This window comes from Conger conger, chromosome 8, assembly GCF_963514075.1.
Source record: "Conger conger chromosome 8, fConCon1.1, whole genome shotgun sequence".
In the NCBI taxonomy this organism is placed as follows: Eukaryota; Metazoa; Chordata; class Actinopteri; order Anguilliformes; family Congridae; genus Conger; species Conger conger.
This window is the reverse complement of record NC_083767.1, coordinates 47,978,241-47,990,550: the sequence shown is the minus strand read 5'-3', so window position 1 is coordinate 47,990,550 and position 12,310 is coordinate 47,978,241. Positions and strand designations below refer to the sequence as shown.

General features: G+C 46.1%; 2 protein-coding genes across 5 annotated transcripts in view; one reads left to right on the top strand and one right to left on the bottom strand.

Moving 5' to 3' along the window:
- The window catches only part of cog5 (component of oligomeric golgi complex 5), a 126,193-nt gene extending 124,459 nt beyond the window's left edge, over positions 1-1,734 (top strand). The window contains exon 22 of the mRNA XM_061252887.1: positions 1,230-1,734. Coding sequence (XP_061108871.1) covers positions 1,230-1,341 — 112 coding nt within the window. The 3' untranslated portion in view covers positions 1,342-1,734. The remainder of the gene's footprint in view (positions 1-1,229) is intronic.
- Positions 1,735-2,132: 398 nt separating this feature from the next.
- Positions 2,133-12,090, bottom strand: LOC133135753 (HMG box-containing protein 1-like). Of its 4 annotated transcripts, none has more exons than XM_061253012.1 (11): positions 12,006-12,090; positions 10,284-10,476; positions 9,837-10,047; positions 9,275-9,398; positions 9,042-9,153; positions 6,645-6,760; positions 5,214-5,370; positions 4,890-5,034; positions 4,189-4,488; positions 3,531-3,672; positions 2,133-3,172 (listed from the first exon to the last, which is right to left on the bottom strand). In XM_061253012.1, exons 1-11 carry the CDS (start codon positions 12,018-12,020, stop codon positions 3,155-3,157), a joined length of 1,533 nt encoding a protein of 510 aa, XP_061108996.1. In that variant the 5' UTR covers positions 12,021-12,090; the 3' UTR covers positions 2,133-3,154. The 4 variants fall into 4 exon arrangements, with proteins under 4 accessions (XP_061108996.1, XP_061108997.1, XP_061109000.1 ...); XM_061253013.1 differs by having other exon boundaries at positions 10,305-10,476; XM_061253016.1 differs by lacking the exon at positions 12,006-12,090 and adding an exon at positions 11,359-11,997.
- Between the last annotated feature and the right edge of the window lie 220 nt (positions 12,091-12,310).

Here is a 12,310-nt window from a genome sequence, read left to right as displayed (position 1 = left end):
AGCTTTTCATTTCTACCATTATTTTCTTTTGATAAATGACAGCTGTAACTGGTTAAATGTTATGCTGTGATAAAGTACTTTACCATTTTGGAATTAAAGAAATAAAATGATTGAATTCATTTTCAGTAATGGATACTGGTGAATATATACTGTGATGTGTGAGTGCACCCTTGTGGTGATGGGAGGTATTTGAGAAATGGGGGCTAAGACGGTACGTTAGGTTGATAGTATGTTACTAAGTGTTGCCTGTGTGTGCTGAGATGACATGCATGTGTAGCTGCAGTCAGAATAACTTTAACTGGATATCTAAGAGGAAATGCAGCCACTGGGAGAGTTAGCTCAATTCCCTAATAAATACTTAGTCCTGTGTACCAATGTGTGTCTACTGGTGAAGATAACTGGTGTGTTTACTTGTTCATGTATTGGGTTATGTTGTGTGTGATATTTTTACTGGCCTATGGATACATACAGATCGGATCAATGGCAAAAATATATGAAATCCAAAACTGCAGCTCATATTTCTGAAAAATATTTTATGAATAGTTTATGAATGTGACTGGTTTGTGTGTTTATGAATGTGACTGCTTTGTGAGCTTATGAATGTGGCTGGTTTATGAATGTGACTGGTTTATGAACGATGGGACTGGTTTGTGTGTTTATGTGACTGGTTTGTGTGTTTATGAATGTGACTGGTTTGTTTGTGTATGAATGTGACTGGTTTATGAATGATGGGACTGGTTTGTGTGTCTATGAATGTGACTGCTCTGTGTGTGTATGAATGTGACTGGTTTGTTTGTGTATGAATGTGACTGGTTTATGAATGATGGGACTGGTTTGTGTGTTTATGAATGTGACTGGTTTATGAATGATGGGACTGGTGTGTGTGTCTATGAATGTGACTGCTTTGTGTGTATGAATGTGACTGGTTTATGAATGTGACTGGTTTATGAACGATGGGACTGGTTTGTGTGTTTATGTGACTGGTTTGTGTGTTTATGACTGTGACTGGTTTGTGTGTTTATGAATGTGACTGGTTTGTTTGTGTATGAATGTGACTGGTTTATGAATGTGACTGGTTTATGAATGTGACTGGTTTATGAATGTGACTGGTTCATGAATGTGACTGGTTCATGAATGTGACTGGTTCATGAATGTGACTGGTTCATGAATGTGACTGGTTTATGAATGTGACTGGTTCATGAATGACGGGACTCTTGTGTTTTGCACAGGAGCGCTCTGGAGGCCTATGTGCAGTCGGTGAGGGCGCGGCAGGGGAAGGAGTTTGCGCCCGTGTATCCGATCATGCTCCAGCTGCTGCAGAAGTCCACCACGGGGGTGTAGGGCTTCACAGAAACCCTGGGGTGTAGGGCTTCACAGAAACCCTGGGGTGGAGGGCTTCACAGAAACCCAAAGGTCATTCCCTTCATTTCCCATACTCCAAATATGAAACCTGTCTGCTTAATGGGAGTAGAGGCTGTGTGTTAAAAAAGGATCATAACCATCTTTTTCTGATTAGTTTTGATTTGTTTTCCATTGATCATGTTCCTGTATAGTGATTGGAACACATCACTAAGTGGTGTGGGTTGGGTAAAATAAATTATTCACTCTTCCTTTGATTATTTCGAATACATGTATGTGCTATTGTATATTTACTGTAGAATACACTGCAAATCTTGTAAACATGTAATATGGGACAGGCCTTGTGGTTTTATTATTAAAGGGCATATATCTAAACTGGTTTCTTTTTTTTCTTGTGTTTTTTTTTGGGGGGGAGGGGGGTGCAATCATGCACACATAATGAGACCTTCAAAGCAGAATCTTTCATTTACTGCCGGTATCTTATTACTGTGGGACAGAAGAGGCGGGATAGTCTTTTTTTGATGCCTCTAATTGGAAAGCGGGGTTCTAGGCTCGGTCACATTCGCGCTGCTGCTGTCTCAATCGCCGTTGTCATAGCAACCCCTGCCCCCGAGGAAGACGCTCGGGCTAATGCATGGAAATGAGGGTGTGCGTACGGTAACAGAGCCAAAATGAAAGCCTTTTATCAAAAGATTTAAGAAAAAAGGAACACTGCGACAGAAGAACTGAAGGAAGGAAGCCAAAGACACAGTGACCACACCAGACGGAGAGGCTAGATTACACATTTAAACTTTTAATATTTATAATATCATACAAGGGACGTTCTGTGCAAGAGTTTGATGGAGCCAAGCACCTGTACATTATGGACATCAGAGATTATAAGAATTCAATGGCAAACCAGGAGAGCAGGTCAGAGCTGTACAGTTTGGCCACGATTGTGTCAAAAATTTATCAAATTCTCTGCTCGTCAACGTGGATCGGTTGTACAAGATTACATGCGTGAATAATATATTTATATATGTATATGCATATGTATATTATGTATACATGTATATAAAGTGCAAAAACACTTCGGGTGTAGTCATAGCCCTAGAAGTGCTGTGTTTTGTGTGTGTACTCCACTCCAGGTATACGCCAACGTGTGAGCTCTTCGGGTCGAACGTGCCGTTCGTACGTGACCGATGGTTCTCACAGGTGGACGTCACGCTACGCTAGGCTACGCTACGCTATACTCAACCCCCCCCGCCCCCAGACCCCAGCCCTTACGGAAAATACAGAGTTAAATGGATTACCATGTCTGTGCAATATATTGAGTTATACAAATATAATCACATGAACAAGCTGAAATAAAGCAAAATTCCCCTTTTTCTTATTTTGTTTTTCTCTTTACATTTAAAAATAGACATTTGTTTGCTGCTGCCCCTCCTCGCCCTGCACTGTAGCACCACAGGATCTCACCTTTCAAGCCAAGAATACGAAAATTACCTGAAGAATACAACTGAGCGGTTTCTGAGTTTTTAAACTTTGGAAGAATAAGGCATTTCGGTCAATAGAAACATATGAAAATATCTGAAGCACTGTTAGTTACTAGATTATACGCTTTTTTTAATATAATTTGTCTTTCATTTGCTCTTTTTTTGTATAATGTCTCTATTAAGTTAAAAAAGCAAGTATATTCATAATCACAGTAAAGTCTTATCCGTCTGGCAGAAGACAGGAAGGCTCGCTCGCCCCACCTCCACGTGCGTCTCTGAATCCAGTTCACGTTTTCCCACCAACCTGCTGCGTCTGTGAGTTAGTTCTGCTGTGAGCCCTGAGAGAGAGAGGCTGGAGGTTAATCACACAGACTCTGAATCCATACCGTAGGTCTCTCTGGATTAGAGTCCGCTAGATGAATGTAGTGTTGTGTAATGGAATGTACCCACGTCAGACCCGGTTCAATTGCGCAACTGTTTTCAATTCAAATACTTTTCTGTGCTCGATTGAGCTTGCCTGATACAGTTGAGGACCAGAAATCGGGGTTTGCACTATTTCAAAGGTTCCAATACACCGGACAAAGCTCAGTAAATCATAGGAAAGTATTTGAATCCGAAACAATTACCTAGTGTATTTGACCCAGGTCTGCACACAGTGGGACATTAGTGGCGGGGATGTGAACCCGTGACCCTCACCGAGTTGGTTCTCTTGCGCTTCCAGCAGTCGGGGTTGAGGCGCTTCTGCTCCTCGGCCAGGGCCTTGGCCTCCATGGTGTACATCCTCCTCTCCTCGTTCTTCATCTTCTTCCACTTATCCCCCAGGATCACGCTGATGGCCCTGCAGACGCAACCAGCGCGATGCGCTTCATAACACGCTGTATAACAGACCTACAGGATGTCATTTCAGAATCTGGAGCTGTGGCTCCTCCCCCTCCTGCAGGTGGGGGGAACGGGCCGGTGCTGGGGTGTCAGTTCTGGAACATTCTCTCCTCTCCCGTCTGTCTGTTTCTGCCCCGGCATTTCCCTTGTGAGGCCATGTGTGATGCAACACCCTTACAGTCATCCAGAAGCACTCAGGCCTGATGACACCTTGTCAACTGACCTGTCAAGAGTCTAGCTGGGACTGGAGCTGAGGGCCAGGGGGTCGTGTGATAGTCTAGGTGGGGGGAGGGGGGTACTGCGTATTGAAGCTAAAGCCCAGTGAAGCTGTAGGGCTCTTACTCACACCTGACTACAGCTGACTAAGTATACAAATCTTCTATGCACACTTCTGCTCTTTTAACCTTTAACGGAGTAAGATGGAGTAAGACTGAGACAGAAAAAACATAAGACAAGGGATAAGACTCCAACACACCTGTTGTCCTTCCCAGGGTACATCTGTGTGTACTCCACTCTGTACTTCTTGGCGAAGAGCATGAAGGCGTTCATTGGCCGCTTGCACTTGGTGGGCGTGGCACTGCTGGCTGTCCCTGAGGAGTGGCCCCTGCCGGCCTTGCCGTGGGGGGACTGGGAGGGGCCGGGGGGCTCGCTGTCCCGGCCCAGCTTGTCGCAGTCAGGGCTGACGGCGCCCCCGCTGGACTGGGAGGCTCTGCGCTGGCGGGCCATGCTGCTCAGGACGTACACGGCTGACGAGTCCAGAGGGGTGAAGTCATAGCTGCAGGAGGAGAGGGGGGTTTGAGCCCACAGCCAAGCCCAACACTGCACACATTCTACAGCCAGGTTACTCCATATACATACACACACAGTCACACTGCAAAAACACTTAAGTCAATCTCAACAAGTATTGTGGTCTTAAGATTTAAAATCTAAACATATTTTATTTTTTATTTTTGTTTATTGCCAATGAGGCGACAGTTATACTCATTTCGAGATTTGCGAATGGGGTGAGACCATTTTACTTCAAACTTAAAATCTAATATTTTCTACTTCAGAGATAAGTCTTGTCTAAAACACTTGTAAACAATAAAACACTTCTTAAGACGGATTTTCTTTGCAGTTGAGGATCTTAAACCCAGACCGCACACAAGTAAAGAAGGTGGAAGTGGAAGGCCTTACCTCCTGAAGGTGTCGAAGACGACTGAATCGTCACAGTTGTTGGCGTCCTGGTGGCCCGGGGGCAGGAACACGTCTCCCAGCTGCACCTCGTAGCAGGGGATCCCGTGCCGCACCACCGTCAGGCTCGGGTAGAAGGAGGCCCAGCCTGCGGGAGGAGAAGCCTCAGTGACCAGGCCCACAGCACAGCCCCTCCTCTGGGGCTCTCCTCACGCACACTGGGTCGTCTGGGCTAGAGGTACGGTACACGAGACTGGTGCTGGTGCACTACTTTGTCTTTCGTGGTGTTTGTCTGTTTGTTTCCGTGCGTCATTCGATGGTTATTACCTTTACTTTTCACAAAAAAGGGATGATCCAATCTGCATTCTGCCGTTAAGTGGCCGTCTTCTGGCGAACCAGGGTCAAAGGTCAATTTGAGAACAGACTGTCCAAAAGACAGGGTCTCTTCATGGGCCACCAACTTCAGCCCTTCAGAACCGTAGCTCTGCGAATCGACACCCAGAGAGGTGTTACAGACGTGGTCTGGTTCAGAGCAGCTCACGCGCGCTCACGCGTGCACACGCACACACACATACACACACACACACGTATGCACACGCTCACAAGAGGAACACGGTCACCTACAGGAGCAGAGAACAGTTGACAGCTGACCAGATAGAACAGAGGTTCTAGAAGAGTTCTAATCCCCCCCCTCCCCATTTCATAACAACTGTTAAACACCTAAAAACCTTACTTTAACCCTGAAAACGGTCAATTCAATGCCCTCATTTTCTTAACCACCTGAATACGGTCAATGTCCTCATTTTCAAAACCACAGTAGCTCCTGATCCCAGGTTAATGGGCTGTTCGTGTCATAGTTCACAGTCTGCTGAACGGCTCATTGGCTGCTGCAGTGTTTTAAATGGGTGGAGCTACAGTTGCAGCTGCCTGTCTGACGGTACTGTGTCCTCTCAGGCAATCATGGCAGCACTCATTTAAGAATAAAATGATCAATAAAAAAAATGTACCTTGATGTACCTTCCTATTATTGGTCTGTCCAACTGGCCACATGGATCAACATTTTAATGTTTTACAAGTATAATTTTTTAAACACAGAAACAATGTTCTGCAGTTACGGAGATGGGCCTAACCAAAGGTGTGTGTGCGTGCGTGTCTATACCTGTGTGTCTGTACACATGCGTGTGTATGTGTGCGTGTGTCTATACCTGTGTGTCTGTACACACGCTTGTGTGTCTATACCTGAGTGTCTGTACACACACGCATGTGTGTCTAAACCTGTGTGTCTGTACACACGCGTGTGTATGTGTGCGTGTGTCTATACCTGTGTGTCTGTACACATGCGTATGTATGTGTGCGTGTGTCCATACCTGTGTGTCTGTACACATGCGTGTGTATGTGTGCGTGTGTGTCTATACCTGTGTGTCTGTACACACGCGTGTGTGTCTATACCTGTGTGTCTGTACACACGCGTGTGTATGTGTGCGTGTGTCTATACCTGTGTCTGTACACACGCGTGTGTATGTGTGCGTGTGTCTATACCTGTGTGTCTGTACACACGCGTGTGTATGTGTGCGTGTGTCTATACCTGTGTGTCTGTACACACGCGTGTTTATGTGTGCCCATACCTGTGTCTGTACACACGCGTGTGTCTATACCTGTGTGTCTGTACACACGCGTGTGTATGTGTGCGTGTGTCTATGCCTGTGTGTCTGTACACACGTGTGTATGTGCACAGTGGGAGGGTTGCGGCTGCAGTACCTTCAGGGAGTGGGACAGTGTCTCTCTCTCGTCGTCAGACTCGTCGTCAGAGTCCCCCAGGTCCTCTGCATCCTGCCACTCCACGTTGGGCCCCCTGTGGAAGCGCAGGCGTGTGCCTGAGGAGCGGGGCCACAGAGGGGACACTCTCAACTGCTGTTCACTCAGGGCACGGGGCCACAGAGGGGACACTCTCAACTGCTGTTCACTCAGGGCACGGGGCCACAGAGGGGACACTCTCAGCTGCTGTTCACTCAGGGTACGGGGCCACAGAGGACACACTCTCAGCTGCTGTTCACTCAGGGTACGGGGCCACAGAGGACACACTCTCAGCTGCTGTTCACTCAGGGTACGGGGCCACAGAGGACACACTCTCAGCTGCTGTTCACTCAGGGTACGGGGCCACAGAGGGGACACTCTCAGCTGCTGTTCACTCAGGGTACGGGGCCTTTTCACTCACTCAGGGTACTGCTACGTTAACACACAACACCCTTCTGACCAATCTGCTAATGCACTGCCCTTTGGTGTCACGTTAAACAATTAGCACATTTAAGCAAGCGTTATATTTTCAGCATTTGCACAAAATGTTTCCTGGTCATCAAAATGAATGAAAAATGGTGTGCAAGAACCGGCAGAATGCAACTCCTGCTTAAATGTTGTTACCATGCTACTTTCACAGTGCTTGCCCTATAACTATAAACCTCACAACTTTAGGCTGCCATTATTAAAACCACCTAAAACACTCAATGGATTGGAATTCAGAATGGAAGATCTGGAGCAGCAACAGCCCTGTATAACCAGCAGAGGGAGCACCATTTGCATTATTTACACTCTTTCATAAAATGGCTGAACAGCAGAGGTACCCTTCATGGCCAAAGCTTGAAAAGATACGCATAACCCCATCTAAAGCATAGATAACATTAAAACAAATTATTTAAAAAGAAATTTTTTAAGTAAAACCATTTCAAAAACTGATGAGCCTAATGCAATTAACACACCCCATATATCAAAAGCTGGAGAATTGATTTGTAACAGCAAATGTCACACTGTGTCTCCACACTACAATTATGTGGTTCTGTAATCTGTGGGTGGACCTACTCATTGGTCTGTGATTGCTGAATGAATTCATACCCCAGTAAAGTATAATTCACGGCACAGCAAAACAGAAATTACCCAGAGCTGAGTGACCACAGAGGGCGGGTTGCATGCCAGCAGCTGGGTGTGTGAGGGAAACCGGCAGAACGTACACGTTTAAACCCTGTGAAATGAGCTCGCTGCTGTGGAAGACATGTGAACCACCGTGCGCTCGTGTGACCGACCGCTATGATACTAACATACGTCACCCCATACTTCAGAGAGGCAATTAGGCAAAGCTGATGAGGTGGTTGACCTTGCTGAATGTCGGAGCCGGTTACATCACGCGGGCTAAATCTCCCGGTCAATGGGGCCCAGTCACCTCTGAGTAATGAGCTGTGTTGCTTACACAGCAGCCAGAGGAGTGCGTCACGGCCAGCTCTGACCCCTCCCCGGAGGGTTAAGCCAGGGGTGCTTCTGCTGGCTCTTTCACTTTCTGTTTCGCTTCGCGTGCTCTCAGCTTTATGCCGCTGCGTAGGCGCAACTTACGGGGACAATGCGCACACGTCCAAAAACCCACTGACAAAACGATTTATGATATGAAATATGAAAACTCTATTTTCTTAAATATCTCGAGACACTGAAGCATATACACTCGCTGAGCACTTCATTAGGTATTTATTTGACTTATTTGGATTTATTGGTTGCACCAGTATATTTATCATTGAGACATGAAAAGCTGGGGAGCAAAATGTTTCTAACCCTTGTGGTGTGACGTAATCTGATATATGAGAAGGTTACATAATTTAAAACTATCGGATAGGATATTTTTAACCAAAATAATCTGATGAGAATAAACTGAAATAATAGGCCCCTATCTGATATCACATAAATGATATAATAGACAGCTACAAATGGATAGACAGCTACACTCCCTTTTGAAGAGCCCTGGGTTTTTTTTTTACCCTTTCTTTACGCCCAGTTTGGAAGGCGGAACACATTCCATTGTGATGTCATCACAAATGCAAGCCAGTCCACTGGCTGCACTAAAGTTTCAGCTGTGAGCCTTTCTGCACAGGATTAACCAAAGCAGTGCCTGGACCCCACTCACCCCGAGCTGTGTGTACCTTTTAGAAAGCAGTGCCTATGTACCCCCCTCACCTGAGCTGTGTGTACCTTTCAGCAAGCAGTGCCTGTACCCCACTCACCCGAGCTGTGTGTACCTTTCAGCAAGCAGTGCTTATACCCCCCCCCCCCCCTCACCCCAAGCTGTGTGTACCTTTTAGAAAGCAGTGTCTCTACCCCCCTCACCCAAGCTGTATGTACCTTTTAGAAAGCAGTGCCAGGCTGTGGAGGGCCATGAATGGGACCAGCCCATGTCATCGTCATCAGAGAGCGAGGATGTGCAGAAGATGCCGGACTCTGACTCGCTGCTGGCCTGGGAGAGGGTGACAGAGACACATTCATTCTGCTGCAGCGTGACGGACGTACATATGCGTCTCCGCTGTGGTGCACTGGGGAGGTGAGTGGGATGTGAAGTCAGAGGTCATAGGTCGTACCCTGACCCGTCTGCGCTCTCTCAGGTGGCCGCGGGCAGGGCTAGGCGCACTGCTGGAGGCCAGGGGAGGGCGGGCGTAGGAATGTAAACTGTTGCTGTTGGCAAAAATGTGCACAGGAGAGGACCTGGGGAGGCAGAGACAGGAGAAACAGTCTTCAGAAATGATCACATGGGTGTGTATGAAATCATTGTTTAGGTTTAATTACCAACTGTAGTATGAACAGGGGTGTATAAGCATGTGATCTCAGCTAACAGAAAACATTCTCATAATGTTGCTGCAGTGAAGTGGCAATGTTTGTGTTTGTTTGTGTGTGCGTGCGTGCATGTCTGCGTGCGTGTGTATGTGTGTGCGTGTGCTTGCATGCATTTGTATGTGTGTTTGCATGCGTGTGAGTGTGTGCCTGTGTGCGTGCGTGTATGTGTATGTGTGTGCGTGTGTGTGTGTATGTGTGTGCGTGCGTGTGTGTGTGTACGTGTGTGTGTGTGCGTGCGTGCGTGCGTGCGTGCGTGCGTGCGTGTGCGCATGTGTGTAATGCCGTGCAGTAGGATGAGCAGGCATCCACCTGTTGCAGGGAGAGCTCTGTACGAGGGGGCTCTGAGGGCTGGTGGCGATGTTGGCCAGCTCTGTCAGCCAGTTGGTGTTGGGGGAGCCGCCGTCAGGGCCGGGGCCCCAGGCACCCCAGGGGCCCTCCTGATGGGACACTCCCGCTGCCACCTGGAACGCCGCCGGCAACGCCCGGCTCTCATGCACCTCCTGCAGCTCGGGGAGGTCGTCTGGAGGAGGAGGTGAAGTAGTAGTAATGAGCCAACCAGGAACACCGCACAGCCAGGACAAGTTCAGCAAAACACATCCACTCCTGTCAAGGTGAGTGGATGTAACTGCGTGTCTGTGTGTTACTCCAAGTGAGCCACTCAATGAATGCATCCCCAGGTGTCCATGCGTGTGTACCTTTGGGTCTCTGCATGTGGCGTGGGTGCGTTCGTGTGTGTCTGTGTGTGAATGAGATTACCATACTCCATGCGAATCTCACTGGTAGGGCATCCTGGGGACGACGGCAGGTCCTCGTTGCACTTGAGCATGTCGAAGGCTTCATCCATTCCTGAGACGCTCTCCAGCTCCACCTGCTGGTCTTTCTCTGTATTGCGTGGCACCGCTTTAGTCTTCACTTCCCACACCATATTATGCCATGTCAGCTCCCCTGACTGCAGGCACACAGTAAAGACAGAGATTCTTCGCATACTCCATAAAGAAACGACACAAAACGGGTTTCTACTGTCCGTGTAATTAAAATGGAGACCATACCGAAGTGCATACCGAACACTATCAAGGGGGAATTCCGTTTCAAAACTGTGGCTAATTTACATAGATTAGTATTATGCAATTACCACTCAAAGTTCATATATATCCTTGCATGTGCAATTAGGCATCTTGAATCTGATAATACACATCTGTCTAGTTATTTTTTTTTAATATATATGCGTGCAATACTTCTGTTGTACAAAACGCGTTAGGTAATGCTCGTCTACCCCCCTCTCTTTTTAAAGATAAAAATGTCGTGCATCCGTAAAAGCGCACATATGTAGTTAAATATATATATGCACAAAATATTTCGCCAACGTCACCACATGCATTTCCATTCGCCTACGTGCGCGTCAAAAGATTATGAGCGACACGCAGAACAATAGAGCCGACTTAAAATGATACTTTGTACTGTATTCACATTCAAGCAAATGAAGAAACAAATGTGTAACCTCAAGGTAGACTAAAATGTTCAACGAGGCGATTGAATGAATTACGCTCTTTGTCTTGAAACTTTCTGTCTGTTTTGTTAAATGCCATCATGTGACCCTTTGCATGCAAGCCTTGTTTATAAACTTTATGGACTGGACGCATGCGCAGCAGAGCTCATTCATTCAGAACTGCGTAACAAGAAGTGATCAATATCACAACATAATAATCCATTGATTAGTAAATAACTGATCTTCTGAAAATGCGTGTGGCAATGTAGTATTTTCACGAATCCACTTTTGTATGTGATAAAAAATCTTGGCAAACTATTAAATGTACGAGTGTGTGTTAGCTACCTCGATGAAGAAATCCACACTCCACCTAGCCAGCCAGCCGTGAAGGCAAAACACAATAAAAGCGTATATTCCAGATTTTTGCAAAACGATACCGTGTTTAAAAACCAAACGGTTTCCTCCCGAAGACAATACACTTGATGGCCAAAGATGTTAGTAAGCTGACGAGCAAACGAGTTGTTTTGATGAAAAGTTCATTTGACAGCTGGTTGTTGCTTGCAATATGTGGCAAAACGGAACTCTTTTGTTAGCTGGTTAATTGAAAAATAAAGGAAATGATTCTATTTTAGCCAGCTAGATGGAGAAAAAGAATGTCAACAAGTTGAGACATTGTGCTCTGTTGACCTGTCATTCAAGATGGTGAAAATGAATGAAGGGAAAACGTCACAGAAGGACAGCGACCCGAAGTAAAACAAAACAAACTAGCTAGCTAGCTAGCCTGCTAGCTATCGTGAGTGCCAAAACAACAAGCGTCACAATGAAAAAAAATCACCCTAACAAGAGATGTCACTCGAAGTCGACGCAATCATTGACAATCTATCATTTCTTTGAATTCGCATAAAGTGTGAAATGAAAAGTTATTTTCTTATTATGCTGTACGTATTCAATCTTTTGTTTCAGAGCTATCTGTAGCTAACTTTCTTACTTACCAAACCCGTCGCCATTACCTAGTATCTCTGGCGTTCTCTAGGAGGGAGGGAATGATTACTTTTAGATTCGAACGTCTATTGGTTGATTCCAACGTCAATATATGACAATCCTCTTCATAATTGGCTGGATTTTATGATCGACGAGAAGATTTGAAGTGTTGGTTATTACTATATGTATTGGCTGTGCTTTACGTCCGTCACTTGTGTGTTGCTGTTAATACTCTGGCTTGCCCCTCCTCCAGTATCTGTAGTTTTTTTAATCACTTTATTCAAAGGTAACAGGTTCGATTTGACTACAGCTCCCA